Below are 16,511 nucleotides of genomic sequence, written 5' to 3' on the forward strand. Positions count from 1 at the left end.
AAGTTAGGTTAGAGGAGGAGGGTGGGAGGGAGGCCCTACGAAAGTAGGACCTGGGGTCTCGAACACACCCACTCAAATACTAATCACTTACCTTCCCGACCAGCTCTGCGCTCCAACCTCACTTCCGCCCAGCTCACGCCGCTGCTCCCACTCAAATGACCGTTGGTGTTAAAAGGTGAGTATTTATACTCACTGTTCTCCTTCCCGGCTGCCCCTCTGCTTGCCGTCACTTCCTCTGCTGCTCCCGCTCTTTCTGCGAAGAGAGAGAAAAAAAAAACACCGCTGCCCGCTACAGGTAAGTAATTTTAAAACAAATGATGATGGGGTAGTGTATAGGGATGGGCTTAGATTAGTTCACAGGTCGGCGCAACATTGAGGGCTGAAGGTCCTGTTCTGTGCTGTATTGTTCTATGTTCTAAAGGCATTTCCCTTGATTGAGTTGCTGATATTCACAACTGTGGCAAGCTTCCTGGCTTTGTCTGTGGTAAGTGGCCTGATAGACAGTAGCAACATGAATTTGGTATCTCTGGCTGAGGGGGGTGGGGAAGCCCAAAAAGGCATGGGCAAGTTATGGATTCTGTAAAAGTCCAGGTAGGCTTGGAGTTAATTGAGGACAATGAGAGAAAACAAAGAGGTTGAAAGTGTAGCATCATCCAATCCATTGGCTGGGTGCTTGTCCCTTGCTGCAGCATTGCAATGATAGCTGCCAGTGCAGCAAGTGGATCAGAGATTTGAGAGGATCTTGGAGATGGGTACAAGTCAGATGCCAGTGGATATGGAGTGCTTTTTTGCTGGTGACTGTGCCATGTGCCCTGAGATGTTGGTGCCCGGTTTTCAATATGAATTCATTTGAAACAAGGGGTGATCTAAATCTACCCTTTGTTTGTTCTGGTTTCCTTGTTGAGTTTTCCTGCCATCTATCTTGCTTGGCAAATTAGTTAGGATTGGAGACTGAAAATGAATGGTATGTGTTGTTTTATTGATAGTGTTTAACAGGCATTCATCATCATCAATTAGCAACTTGCCACTGCCTAACGAGAATTTTCTTGCGCCGCTTGTGAAAGGTATAAAAGGTGATGTGATTTGCTGGGACTTCAAGATGGGTCTTGCTTCAGTTGTTACCCAACTTTGCTGCACATCGTTCAGACCCCTGTAAGTTTCTGCCCTGTATCTGACTATTTGGATAAAAATATTCTGTTCGGAGAGAATCAGCTTTGTAAAAAGTAGTCACATCTAATGCATCGTTTAATAGTTTTGAAGGTTAATTTACCATGGCATATAAGGTAGTGTTAATCAATGTTATTTAATTGAATTCCAAAATACATTTGTTAAGCTGCTGTGCGGTTGATTGTTAGCAAACATTCACTACATTGAACTGGAGACAAGCTAGTGAAAGGAATTGGTTAAGGGAAAGGAGACTGGGAGGAAAAAGTCAAGGATAATAGAAATATTATCGGGCTAACAGATGTGATAGGTATTGACCATCAGTGATGAGTACACAGACTTCAGCTTTACCTTACATTTATTAATGACTTAGCTGAAGAAATAAAGAGGTATAAATCCAGTCTGCAGATTACATTAACGTAAGCTACACAACATGTATAGATGGGAGCAAAAAGTTGTAAAAGGACAATGAGTGGGCAAAACTGGAGCAGAAGAAATTCAATGTGGGAAATTCAAGGTGGTCATTTTTGGATTCAGGTTTGATAGATCAGAGGATTTTCCAAACGTTGAAAAGCCATGGACTGTGGAAGAGTGAAGAAATTTCAGAGGGCCACATACAAAAGTCATAAATGGCTTGTTGACGGGTACACAAAAACAAAATGTAGAATTCAGGTGGAATGTTAGCTTTACTTTCAAGGGGAATTATAGTATAAAGGCTGAGAAATTGTACTACAATTTTTTAACACTCTCTGGTCAGATTACACATTGTTTTCTATTTGAGACACTGCACCTCACAAAAGAGTATTAGTATAAATGCAGCACAGCTTCTGGAACTTCATACCAGGGACCACAAGAGTTAAACTTTGAAGTCAGATTGCTGAGATTAGGCTTTTATTCACTTGAATGCACAAGAGTCAGAGGTGGTTCAAGTGAGGTGTTAGAGATGATTAAAGGATTTGATAAGGTAGATGGGGAGAAACAATCTCCTCTGGTGGAGGTGTCCACAATAGGAGGGATAACCTTTTAATGTTGGGTTTGTCTATTCAAGGTTGTTGAGAGGACACACGTGGCCGTATACATACAGTGTTAGAAATATCAAACACTCGCTTAAAATGTTCGTGAAGGTAGGTCAGTTAAGCAATTCAAAACTGAGAATCTTGAAATGTCAGCTAATCAGTTCAGAAAAAAATATTTTTGGGTTTTTTTTGTTCACCCGTGGCACACAGCTAGTGCTGGCTTGGCCAAGCATTTGTTGTCTGTTGCTATTGGCCAGTGAGAAGGTGGTGATGAGTTGCCTTCGTGAACCACTGCAGAACATGTCCTGTCAATAGAATTGCAATGCTATTAGGAAGATAATTTCAGGATTTTGACCCAATGACCCTGAAGGGCCAATGACATGTCCAAGTTTCAATTATGAGTAAGTTAGAGGGGAGTTTGCAGGTGATGGAATTTTCACGCATCTACTTTGCTAGCCCTTATAAATAGTAGCTGTCATTGATTTGGAAGGTTTTGTCGAAGGAGCCATGGTGAAGTGTACCTTGCAGATGGTTCACACTGCCACTGCTGAGCATCAGTGGTAGAGGGAGTCAATGTTTATGGACATGATGCCAATAAAGCACGTTGCTTTATCCTGAATAGTGTCAAGTTTCTTAAATGTTATTGCATTCATTCAGGCAAGTGAGGAGTTTTCCATCACACTCCGAACTTGTGCCTTGTAGATGGTGGAAGGTTTTGAATAGTCAGCAGGAGAGTTCCATATTGCCAGGTTCTTTGGCTCTGAACTGCTCTTGTAGCCACTGTATTTGCATGGCTAGTTCAGTGAGGTTTTGCACAGTGTAATCTCAGAATGTTGATAGTAGGGCTTCAAAGATAGGAATGCCTTTGAATGTCAAAAGGTGATGGTTAAATTTTCTCTTGATGGAGATGGTCATTGCCTGGCCTTTGTGTTGTGCAAACAGGGCGGCACGGTGGCACAGTGGTTAGCACTGCTGCCTCACAGCGCCAGAGACCTGGGTTCAATTCCCGCCTCAGGCGACTGACTGTGTGGAGTTTGCACGTTCTCCCCGTGTCTGCGTGGGTTTCCTCCGGGTGCTCCGGTTTCCTCCCACAGTCCAAAGATGTGCAGGTCAGGTGAATTGGCCATGCTAAATTGCCCGTAGTGTTAGGTAGGGGTAGGGGTATGGGTGGGTTGCGCTTCGGCGGGGCGGTGTGGACTTGTTGGGCCGAAGGGCCTGTTTCCACACTGTAAGTAATCTAATCTAATCTAATCTAATCTAATCTAAACAGTACTTGCTATACTTGTCAGCTCAAACCTGGATGTTATCCAGGTTTTCCTATATTTGGACATGGGCTGGTCCTTGTTTCTGAGGAGTAGTGAATCGTGCTGAATATTGTACAATCAGCAAACATCCCCACTTCTGATCCTAAGATGGAGGGTACATGTGTAATATATGCATGTACATATGTACAATATGAAATGTTACAAAGCAATATGAAATGATCATTTCAGTTAATTAGACTGATGAGAGAAACTGGAAACAAAAAAATGTCAAATGCTGGAATTCAAGTTAGACAAGCAGAAGGCTGGAAGAACACAACAAGCCAGGAGGTGGAGAAGTCAACATTTTGGGTGAACTCTTCTTAATGGGAAGAAGCTGGGTTTGTTTTCCTTTGTGAAGAGAAAGTTGAGAGGAGATCTGATAAAGGTATTCAAAATCATGAGGGGTCTCGATAGAATAAAGAGACAGTAGCTTAATGTTGGTGGAAGAAAGCAGAGAACCCAAATATAAAATGAATGACAACAAATTAATAAAAAGAGGAAGGTTTTTTTTTTACCCAGCAATGGGTTGATTTCTGGAATGCACTGATTGAGTATGATGGAGGCAGATTCAGCATTTTTCTGAAGGGTAATACCTATTTTCCTGATGGCAGTAAAGAATGAAGAGGGGTGGACAATGAAAGCTTGAAAGTGCATAAACCATTTAAAATTATAATAATTTAATACACAGATAATTTCATAATCTCACAGTTGTATCCACTTGTGCAAACATGAAGTCTACCTTGTGGCTGTTGAAGATTAAAAAAAACAAAGCATCCAGCCACTTTTATCCATACTTCCCTTAACCAGAAATCATTCCAATGAAAGTGACGGATGTTATCACACCTGCACTTTATGATTGCTCAAGAAACTCAGAGATAGGATGTGAAGGTAAAGAGTCACAGCAAAGATTGTAGCTGTAACAAGCAGATCTCAGCCCTTTGTCAGCACCCTGGAGTACATGGGCCGGTTTTATTTTCTTCATTCATGCGTACGAATTATGCCAGCATTTGTTGGACATCCTTAGTTGCCCTTGAGAAGTTCCATACAATTCATTCTTGAACATTTTGTATCTATTCCTGATTAACAATCTGTCAAATACATAGCCTGATGGAATGTTTTATAATGCTTTAGTGATTAAGAGGTATTTTTGTTCTGAGAAAATGAACTTTGTTAACACTATTTTGATTCAAAAAGCATGTATGCAAAGCCCTCAATATGCGCTTTAATAAGAGTATGTTGGAGGAACCGGTACCTTTTGCAAAACTGCAGTTTATGCTCGCTGCTGGGGCAGTTTAAAATGGTTATTTTGTGTTTATTTTTGGTTCAGCTAATTCTCCTCGCTGCTTGAATGAATGCATATGCTTGAGCAAACTTTGAGATTAGTGGATCTTTTAAGGAAAATGTTGATACTGTTTATTGCAAGCTCATCACCTGAACAATCATGCAAAGAATAATTCAAAAGGTTCTGTTGTACTGCTCATTGAAGAATCTGTGAAGTATATGAATAGACATTTCTGCATTTACACATCCTATTTACGCTCCTAACACTTGACTGCTCAAAAAGCTTTAATATGCACGTCACTTTTGCATGGCTAATGCATATTAATATGTCATCCCTGAAGAATTGGCCTGAAAATTGCAATTTCATACTTGAATGTAAGTTGGGCTCACTGGCCCATTGTATTGCAGCTAGGTCCACACACGTGTCACAGAAGTAATGAATGAATACACCTGCCTGCTTTGCAAAGCATGGGGTCATACAGGAGGCAGTAATGGATGATCAGAAGTTTTGTTAGGTGTTAAAACATTAAGAAAGTGAGAGAGAGGAGTTAGAATGGCTACATCCCAGAAGATCGTCACTTGGCCCACTTTATTCATGCTGGATCTCTGTAAAAGAGATACACTCATTCGTTCTCAAGAACCCTGAAAATTCTGTTATTCCGCTGCTTATCTAATGCCCTTTTGCCATGTTGCTTTACACACGTTGATTAGCTGAACATGTTTAGATAAGTGCATCACATACCTTTTCACACCCTAGGTGGCCAGCTGAAGGCACTGTGGCCACATCAGCAGCTCCTTCTGCTACTATTCTTCCTTCTTCTCTTACTGATGATGTTGAGCACTTTTAACGTTCTTCTGCAGCATGATGTTGTATAAGGCACAGCAAACCACAGCCATTATGGAAATCCTTGAGGATGCACAGAAGGGTGTCTGTCTGGGCATCTGAACGGCATTTTCAGAAAGTCAGTGGCTTGTTCAATGGGCATTCTGGTGCTCATGTCTCTCTGGTTGTCCCATTCTTTTGTATCAGTGGCAAAGCACATCTCAAGTGTTGTCTATCATATCCTTAGATAGTAACCCTTGTTTCCAAGGAACTAATTATTGGAGGTGAGGAAATCTGCGAGAGAAATGACTTATGCACAAATGACTAATGACAACTTCCAGGAAATCTTGCAGGGGTGTACATAGCTGACTAGTGGTCACCTATCAGCTGAATATTGATAAAGGAAAATGGCTTGCAATTAATAAGTTATTCCTGGATGAGCTGGTGGTGCCTTGATTGCTACATGTCTTGGCCTATGATTCCCTGTACTTTCTGGAATTCACCACTACACCAAATGACAAAAATTTCCGGTGTCTTGACTTAACAGTTGTGATGTCAATGTAAGTGGCTACACTGAGGTATCGATTGCCTGTGGCATGTGAAAACAGTCCTTATGTCTCCGGTGGATCTCTGGAAGGAGCTGGAAACACAGAAATTTATGGCCATTGATAATGCATGGCCACCTGATCATCTTCGAAGAATGTCTTGTTTCAGAAGGCTGCAGATGTCAACAGTGACCTGTTCCTGGGGCACTGTAGCTTTATCATATCAAGGAAGCTGATTTGCTGTGATTATAATGAGGTCACCCATCTGGACTGCATGCAATATGAGCTGCCTGACTGGGGCAATTAATCTGGTTGAATCAGGGAGCCCTGGCTGTCAGAGAAAAAGAGGAGTGTCAGAGATTCTGACACTCTGCATGCTGACTCTGACCAGGCTTTGCCAGAGTCAAGGACTTCCCACGAATAATTTTAGAGTGAGTTGGTGACAGGACACTAGTCTCTGTTGAGTTATTTCACTAGTGACAAGAGTATTCATGAAGATACCTACACGCAACAGTCATCTTTGAGTTGGGGTAAGCATTTCTTGCATCACGCAATTATTTAGGAAGCCTGACTTGTTTGAACCTGGCATTGAATATGTGGAAAGAATGCATTACTTTTTTCTGGACAAATGGCATAGAGGCAGATGAAAAGGCAGATGAACCATTTGGGGCGGCACGGTGGCTCAGTGGTTAGCACTGCTGCCTCACAGTGCCAGGAACCCGGATTTGATTCCAGCCTCGTGTGACTGTCTGTATGGAGTTTGCACATTCTCCCAGTGTCTGTGTGGATTACCTCCCACAATCCAAAGATGTGCAGGTTAGGTGAATTAGCCATGCTAAATTGCCCATAGAGTATGTTATTAATCAGGGGTAAATACAAGGTTGGGGAATAGGTCTGCATGGGTTGTACTTCGGAGAGTCACTGTGGGCTTGTTGGGCTAAAGGGCCTGTTTTCACACTAGGGATTCGAATTCTAATTCTTAAAACAAAAAAGCAAAGAGTAATTTTTCTGATAACCTATGGAATGGATAACGTTGGCAGAGTTGCTAATGGAGAAGAAAACTCCACACAAGTTAACTCTGATCTTCCCAGAGCTGGGGAGTTGGGGGAGGGTGAAACAGTACCTGGAATGCCAGTGCTAGACCCAAGACTCCATCAAGTGAGGCAGAGAGAGTTTAGTACAGGAAACGAAGTTTGGCATAAGAATCATGGAAATGGACCTGTTTGGGTAAGAGGCATTGTCGACACAAGGTCAGGATCAGTGACGATAAAGTTCACGTCAGTGTGAAGGTCCTGAACAAGCACATGAGCCATGTGAAGGCTGTGATCTCGCAAATGGTGCAGGAGAAAAATTAGGCCAGCTCCTCAGAACAGTCAGAGAGGCTGCCAGAACTCGGAGGTTCACACTCTCCATCAAGTATTTCACGACCTCTGAATCTGAGATGGACATAATGGATGTAGCTGCATCAATGCCTTTGCCGGCAGAAGAGGTGAATTTCTACCGAGGCATTCCTGGTGCAAGAGGTGAGCTCCCTTGTGTTATATGCTGCCCGTATTGGATGCCGATACGCTGGAACCTGACCCAGTGCTGAAATGTCCGAGGAGGCTCTCCAAGAAAAAGGACCGGCCTGTGTCCTTGGACTCGGGGAGGAATGTAATGATTATAATGAGATCAGCCAGCTGGATCTTATTGAATATGAGTTCCCAGATTGGGGCTGTTAGTCAGGTCCAATCAGGGAGCCCTGGCTGACAGGTTAAAAGAGGAGTGATCATGCAGCACTGCTTAGATTAGATTAGATTAGATTACTTACAGTGTGGAAACAGGCTCTTTGGCCCAGCAAGTCCACACTGACCCGCCGAAGCGCAACCCACCCAGACCCATTCCCCTACATTTACCCCTGCACCTAACACTACAGGCACTTTAGCATGGCCAATTCACCTAACCTGCACATTTTTGGACTGTGAGAGGAAACAGGAGCACCTTGAGGAAATCCGCGCAGACACGGGGAGAATGTGCAAACTCCACACAGTCAGTCACCTGAGGTGGGAATTGAACCTGGGTCTCTGGCGCTGAGAGGCAGCAGTGCTAACCACTATGCCACCGTGCTGCCCACAAACTTGCCACTTGCCACTCGCCACTCAGGTGTTTTCTTTCTTCCTGGTGGTGGAAATTGAATAAATATTCGTGCACCTTGTGTCTTTGACTGTGTCTCACACCTGCACATACACAACATGGGTGCTGGGGAAAATATAAGCACTACCAAAGAAAAAGGAGTATCAAAGGTAAAAGAAAAAAAAGAACAGGAGTGTCAGAGGTTCTGTTTACTCTGAGAGCTTGCTCTGAGGGAGCTGGATCAGTGTCATGGACTCTCCATGTGTAAATAAAGGGTGACTTGGTGATGGGATACCGGCCTCTGTAGAGTTATTTCAGGTGTCACCCTTGACTTTACTGAGGCTGACTTCCCTTCAATTTTATGACACGGCCACGTGCCTGAAACCCACGCAGTGTGTGTTGGGTCATATGCAGCTGGCACATGGTGCAAGAGTGAGTTTGCTGTAATTGTGCAGCAACATGTCCATGTGCTGACTATGTTAAAGTAGAGGCCCAGGGAATCATTTGTGGGCTCAGACCTATAAACCTCTCTCTAGGTTCTTCCCGGAGATCGTACTGTTTGGTAGTCTGGAATAAAAACCTTTTACAGACAGTTTAGTTTAATTTTAGTCATCCCCTTTATCCACTTATAGCATCACTGTTACAACATAACACTGATACCTACAAGTTAAACTAACAAGGTTCTAATAACCATGGAGAGTAGGGTACCAGCCCTTCAAGTACCCCAACAAGCTACTCTGATGTACTGCTACAAAGTGGCTTAAAAAAAGGACTGTCAGAGATTCTGACACTTTGAGGGCTGACTCTGACAAGGCTGTGCAGAGTCAAGGACTTGCCACGAGTGAAATTAAGGGTGACTTGGTGACTGGATACCAGGCTCTACAGCTATTCTCTGACCTTTTTGGTGTACACCCTGTGCTGGCATTATCACCTCCTTTGCGTTGGTTATAATCCTCCCAGGCATAAGAGAAATGAATAGAGTCTTGAGGGGAAGAATATCATTGAGAAGCTTTCTTCAGTCTGAAAAGTGCCCCATGCTGACTCTGGCCTAATACGTTGGTTAACTCGAAGAGAGCTTTTCAAAGTGATCAGCCTGTACTCTGGCTTGCTCAAGAAGAATGAAGTAAACAGAAAAAACTTTCCCTCCCAGCCACTGAGATCAGGTTCCTACAACTGTTTCTCCAATCTGGGTCCAGTAGACTGTTCTCACCTGAAGTGAGTTATCTGTCCTGGACTGCTTATTTAGGTTATGTACCATATCTAAGCTTTTGCTTTTTTAATAAACTTATGCAACCATAACAATCACTTCTGAGTTCTGAACTACTTCTTTGGAGTAATCAGTGACCCCCGAACCTGAGAATTGACAGCATGAATACTGAAGGACTGCTGTAAAGACTGGGATCAGTTGCAGAGTGACCAATTACTCTAGAGAATGTATACTTTTTTTTAAAGAAAAAGAGTCAATAACTGCATCCATGGAGTGGCCATCATTCTAAGATGTTTTAGTTAAAGAGCTTCTAACAGGAGATAACAGTCAGGGCTCCTCTAGCAATGTAGCATCTTACTACAAGTCTGACAGTTCCTGGATTGTGTAGGCTATTAAGGGAAGAAGGCAAACCACACCCCCTTTTACACCATAGTGGTTGCCATATTCTGTGATTTAAATGTCTAGCATCGCTAAGTACAACCACTTTGACAGCACTCGTGAAAATTGTGGCCAGTTAAAGGGTCAGCTTGATAGTTGTACAGGAGTTAGACTAGGTTTTCATTTCCCGAGAAACTACTTGCTCAATTATAGAGGAACCCTGCCAATTCTCCATTTTGAAATGGTATGTTTGGAGGGTACCAGATATAGTTGAAAGTTCCCATTGAACTTGTCAATTACCTCAGAGTCTGCTACTTGGCAGATTCTGCAGAAATTTGATGCACAACCCCCATGCACACTGCCAAGTAGAATCTCTGGCCTTTAGAAAATCCTGGTCAATATTCAAAAGCAATTATGCACTTCAATAGTTTTGTTCTTAATTTTTGTTGGATACTAAAAGTATGGCATGCTTCGTCCCTATATTATTCATTTAGAATGATCTGACGGCAGGTCGTGAGAAGAAAATAACAATCTTTGTTTATTTTCGCTGTAGCATGAAAGAAACTGACTTGACCCACAAATCACGGAAAGGAACAAATTGCAAGCAGTGTCCAGTAGTTCATCCTCACCCTGTATGTGGAACAGATGGCCATGTCTACTCCTCTCTGGTAAGGATATGTTACCATGGGAAATAAAAATCTCTTATGTATTTAGGATTGATTTCTTCATCTTTATATTTAAAAAAAACTTCAATTATGTGAGTGTGCACATTAACATCAATTCAGAATGCATTAGTAAGAAGAAGTAAAATGATTCTACTCATTGCAGATATTGGTTATATTTAATAGGGAACCAACATTTGTTATTGTTAAATCTTTACCTGGAGCATATCTGAAATGTTGGTTACCAGATTTTCCATGGTTACAGTAGGTAGGTTCCCTTGTTATTTGAGGATGGAAATATTTATGGCATGTCCACCTTGACTGAGTTGTTTTGTTGTCTGCTAACCGAATGTGGCAAGATTAAAGAACTTGCAATTGCTTAGCTCTGTCTGAGAATTGCTGCTCATTGCCTTTTGGCACAAAGTAATTCTGTTTTGTAGCTTCACCAGGCTGATACCTTATCTTTAGACATGCCTGGAGCTTTCCAAGTATTTGGTCCCTGGTTTGATAATGGTGGAATTAGTCATATGCAGAGCCACAAAGTTGCAGATTATACCCAAGTACATTTATGCTGAAAACCTATAGTACCTCATTGATGCCCAATCTTGAGTTGGTAGATCTGTTCAAAATCTATTCCATTTACCACAGTAGTAGTGCTACACATGACCAAAGATATTCTTGATATAAAGATGGAATTTCGTCAACCAAAGGACGGGCAGATACTTTTGAGACTGGCAGATTAGTGAGGATGAAGTCAAGTATATTCTTCTACCTTATTGGTTTCCTCATCACTTACTGCAGATCCAGTCTAGTAGCTGTATACTTTAAGACTCAACTCGTTTGGTTAGTAATGGTGCTGCTGAGGCATCCTTGCTAGTGAATATTGAACATCCCCTACCCAGAGTACACTTTGTGTCTTTGTCACCCACTTTGCTTCTTCCAAGTGGTGCCTAATATGAAGAAGTACTGATTCATCAGCTAATGTGAGGGGCGTGGGAAGTTTCTATGCATGGTTTCCTTGCCCATGTTTAACCTGCTACAATAATATTTCATGGGACCCAGGGTCAGTGTTGAGAACTCACAAGCAATGCCCTCCTAATTGTGCTGCACCTCTGCTTGGTTTCACCTACCTGTTGGACAAGACATTCCCAGGGTGGTGGTGATGTCTGGGACACTATCTGTCTGTAAGGGATGATCCATTAAATATTACCATGTTAGGCTGTTGCTGGACAGGCTTATGAGATAGTTCTCCAAAATTTGGCACTAGCCCCCAGATGATAGCAAGAACTTTGGAGGGTTGGCATGGCTGAGTTTGCCATTGTTGTTTTGGTGCTTAAATTAATGCCAGGTATTTCTCCTGGTTTCCATTTAGCAGTTAGATAAAATTGATTGCCTTGCCAGACCATTTCAGAGGACAGTTAAAGTCAAACACATTGCTGAGAGCTGGAACCACATGTAGGCCAGACTAGACAACGATGACAAATTTACTTCCCCAAAGGGCATTAGTGAACCAGATGGTTTTTTTTGACAATCAACAGTAGATTCATGGTTATTATTAGATGTTTTGATTCTGCAATGTTTAGAATTCAAGCTCCAACATCTACTATGTTGGGATTCTAGCAAAGGTCTCATGAGTCGATGATTACTAGTCCAACAAGAATACAACCAGGTCATCACTTCCTGCTTCCCCAAAACGTTGTTAGTGGGGCTTCAGCAATGAGAGTGCCATTGGATGTCAAGGGGCAATGTTTCCATTCTGTTTTGTTCGGATGGTTATTGCCTGACCCTTGTGACTGACATGTCATTTGCTACTTAGCAGCCAGGTTGTCAATGTCTTGTCTGATGCTTTGGATTAGTCAATTCCCTGATGGAGCATGTTGGATTTTTTTTTGAAATAGGCTTTTTTCTCCCCTTCACCACTTTAACAATTTAATCTCCTCTTTTAAATAATCAACATACCTGATACTTGACTCTCAATCCCACACCTGCACATATCCCAGTATGATAGTCAAGAGAAGTCTTTCTTGGGTTATCCCATTATCCTTTCAACAGATTGGGGCATTGGGCAGTCTTTGCTCATTTCCTGTTTTGTAGTTCTGATATCTTGCTTAGTATTCAGGGTATCAAATGAAATTTGCCTATCGTCCATATAAACAAGAGCAAAAAAGAACCTCCATTACTCTCTATTAGATTGATACATTTTGGTGAATTGCAGTCCAGTGATTTATTTTGAGACCAGAAATATTTCCATTTTGTCATCTATTTTTCCTGCTTTTACCAATCAGTTCAATTTTGCACGTGATCATGTCATTCATCGACCCGAAAGAAATGTTATTGACCAAGAACATATTTGCATCTTAAATCATGATTCAAATGTTTCCACTCCATTCCAGTTATGAACACATTTTGTTTATTTTATTTAATCAAACCTCTTGGAACTTTTTATTTCACAAAATAACATTTTATATTACATATGAATCCAGTTTATTATACTAAATTACCCTGAATCCAAACAGCAAGACTTGTCCATTTTATTTTTATTGCCTTGAGACTTTTTCTTCTTCGTTAAAACTATTGGGAGGGAGCCACCTAGACTCGACTAAGCTCTTTTCTTGATAACTTGATCAACCCCTTAGACATCCTTGCTTGTACCCTCTTCTTTGCCTGTAAAAGGAACATGTTTCCAAGTTCAAAAGCTAATGTTCTAGTGACAAATATGCTTGCAACTTCTTTTGTAGTTATTTCCCAAATATCTTCATGTTTGTACATATTAGTCCTGAACAGATTAAGGCGGAACCTTTAAAACTTAAAATCATCGTCATCACTTTTGGGGCTGAGTTTTCACAGTTCTCTTGTGACAGGAGTGGGGGTAAATATGGGATGGGGAAAGGGGTCTGGAGTTTGGGAATTAGTATGGACAACATCACCCCAACAGGAGAAAATTCACAGGGGCAGATCTCGTGTCTACCAAAGCAGGTTGCCCATTAAGATGGATTAGGCACTAAGGGGAATTATTTATCCATTCATAATTCTGTTGCCATGGGAAAATGTCCATTCAAATTAAGAAAATGAATAGTTAAAAAGAACAATAGACTTAAATTAAGCGATATAAACTATTGTTATCTGGTGAATTTAAAATGGCTATTAGTACAAAGTAAGAGATCAACTGCAAACATGAGTTCAGGACATTTTATAAACTTATCCAAAAGATAAACAGCCCAACTTGACTTCAAATGTTTTCTTCCTTCCTGTGCACCTTTAAAACTTTAGACTTGTGAATTAAGTCTTCAGTTTCACACCCAATTACAAATTGTCTCAAAATTGTTGCCAAAGAGAACACAATATTTAATGATTTGAAGTAGAAATTAAGAAATTGCAAATTGCTTATTATTTGTATTCCTTTTCAGTAAGCAGGTAGTTGCGCTGTATAAATGATTTTTTAAAAAGTCTCCTTGTCTGTTTCGCCTTAATTTAAAAGGTCATCTACCAATTATGACTTGATTATGAAGAAAATCTCCTGAATTCTCAAGTTGGGACCAGTTAGCTCTACTCCTGTTGTTTTTAAACTTTTCACTCTAGTGCGTCCAGACAATGCCAGTGCTACCAGATTCCCATTGAACGGTTGCAAGAAATGATTCTCAATATTACAACAATAACCTCTGGCATTCCAGCCCAAGTACTTTTAACCAACAAGCTTAATATATTTTGACAAACAACAGCATTGTTTTCATGTAACTGTTCAGCAGTATTACATAAAATGATGCTTGGTCACAGCCTATTTCTTTAATGGATTCTAAGGTAATGAAACATGCAACTTTCATGTGCTACCATCTGACAATTCAAAAAAGCATTCTCTTATTTGGAGGAAAAATGTTGTATGCTCATAGCATTTGGATAATTTATGTTGCACATACTTACAAGCATTCTATCAAGCTGATGCCATGCTTGACCTGTTTACTTAATGTCTGAGACTTAGGCCATTTGTGAAGATTGTGGGTGCCTCATTCCTACAATACAATAATGTGTACCCTGCCAGACCAAAAAAATGACTTATTTTAAAATGTGAGACTGTGGGCATTATTAAGTGGGCCAGCATTTATTGCCCATCCCAATTTGCAATGCAATTGTTGTGGTAGGCGACTGCATTAGTCATGGAATTGCACAGCATAGAACAGACATTTTGGTTCAACTCATCCAGTCCCATTTGCCAGATTTTTGGCTCAAATCACTCATAAAGCCTTCCTACTTATGTACTCATCCAAATTCTGTTTAAATGGTGTAATTGTACCAGCCTCCATCACTTCCTCTAGCAGCTCATTCCGCACATGCACCACACTCTGCATGAATAAGTTGCCTCTCAGGTTCCTTTTAAATCTTTTCCCCCTCACCTAATTCTATGCCCTCTAGTTTTGGACTCCCTTACCCTGGTCATAAGATATTGACTATTCATCCTATCCATGTCCTGCACGATTTTCTAAATTGAACAAGTGAGTATTTGCCACCCGACACCTCATCATCTGCCTCAGAACACTTCAACCCCAGGGCATTAATGTGGGCTTCACCAATTTCCTCACTTCCCCTCCCCCCACCTTATCCCAGTTCCAACCTTCCAGCTCAGCACCATTCTCATGACCTCCTACCTGTCCATCTTCCTTCCCACCTATCTGCTCCACCTTCCTCTCTGACCTATCATGTTTACTCCCACCTCCATCCATCTATTGCTTTCTTAGCTACCTGGCTCCCAGCCCCACTCCCTCCCATTTATCTCTCGATCCCCAAGGCTCCCAGCCACATTCCTGATGAAGGACTTTTGCTTGAAACATTGATTTTCCTGCTTGGATGCTGCCTCACCTGCTGTGCTTTTCCAGCACCACTCTAATCTACAGTAGCCAATTTTGCCTGATTTGGAAGAGGTCCTATGCTGACAATTGCCTAGCAACAACCACTGAACTAAAGTTATTGTTTTCAGCACACACCTAAATGTGGCAATTAGGGAAGAAATCTCCAAGATGTTGGCACCAAAACAAAAAGACCTCTCTCTCTCTCTCTCTCTCTCTCTGGGGTGCAGCAGTGGGGGGAATCTTACAACAGGACAAGCTGTACAGATCGTGCTTAATTTTTAAAAAAATGTCTTTTGAGAATCTGAGGAAGTCCTGGAAATCAGTATCTTTTGCTTTCTCTTAACTCTTTTGAAAGCTTGGCTGTTACTTCTGTTCAAAGTCAAAGTCTAATATGACCCTTAGCTAAACTGAAGTAAGATGTAATGATCTCCCATTGACTCTGTGGATTGGACTGTGAAGTCCTCCCATTTTGGACCCTTTGTTTACCAAGGTGTCTTAACACTTGCCTTATTTAAAAAAAAACATATTGTCTCTGCAGAATTGTATTGTCTTGTCTGGCATGTGATTGTGTGCTTACGATTAAGGGAATATTGTTTAATTCTGAATCATGGCAAGTCAGTGTTCAAAGACACTTGGAGATAGGCATCAAAATAAACTTCTTATCAGCAATTCCCATATCCTATTGAAGGAAAAGGAAAAAAGTTAGGTGGGTTGGGAGTGAGGGAAAGGTAGCAAGGAAGATGGAAGAGAAAAATAGGATGCAAGACAGTGGGAATGAGAGGAGACCCCAAAGACAGAGAATGTTGACAATTTTGAAATAAAGTAATACTCAGCTAATTAACTGGGAAACTTTGGAATCATTGAAGAAATCATTCACATGAATGTGGTACCACTGCTTAAAAGCTGTGTATTCTCAGGAACTTCCCATCTGACTCCTATTAATTTGAATTCAAACTTTTTTTTAATCACAAAGTTTCTATCCTAAGCTTCCACCGAGGTCAGTGAATGAGAAGTACAAATTAAAATAATTTGTGACACTGTTGATTGATCCTATCTTACAGCAAATACCTCATTAATGTTATTCCAAAGGCAAATATGTCAGCAAAAGGAGAACTGACACCAGAGCTGAGATCTGATTTTTTTTTTTCTTCAGGCATGAATTATTTTGATTGTGCCTT

The 16,511-nt window shown here is 41.2% G+C and overlaps 1 protein-coding gene across 5 annotated transcripts in view; it reads left to right on the plus strand.

The window, feature by feature from the left end:
* LOC140480227 (testican-3-like) overlaps window positions 1–16,511 on the plus strand; it is a 517,571-nt gene that overhangs the window by 329,301 nt on the left and 171,759 nt on the right. For all 5 annotated transcript variants that reach the window (XM_072575112.1, XM_072575034.1, XM_072575285.1 and 2 more), the window contains one exon: window positions 10,384–10,498. In XM_072575112.1, coding sequence (XP_072431213.1) covers window positions 10,384–10,498 — 115 coding nt within the window. The remainder of the gene's footprint in view (window positions 1–10,383; window positions 10,499–16,511) is intronic.

The sequence above is a fragment of the Chiloscyllium punctatum genome, chromosome 1, assembly GCF_047496795.1.
Source record: "Chiloscyllium punctatum isolate Juve2018m chromosome 1, sChiPun1.3, whole genome shotgun sequence".
Classification (NCBI taxonomy): Eukaryota; Metazoa; Chordata; class Chondrichthyes; order Orectolobiformes; family Hemiscylliidae; genus Chiloscyllium; species Chiloscyllium punctatum.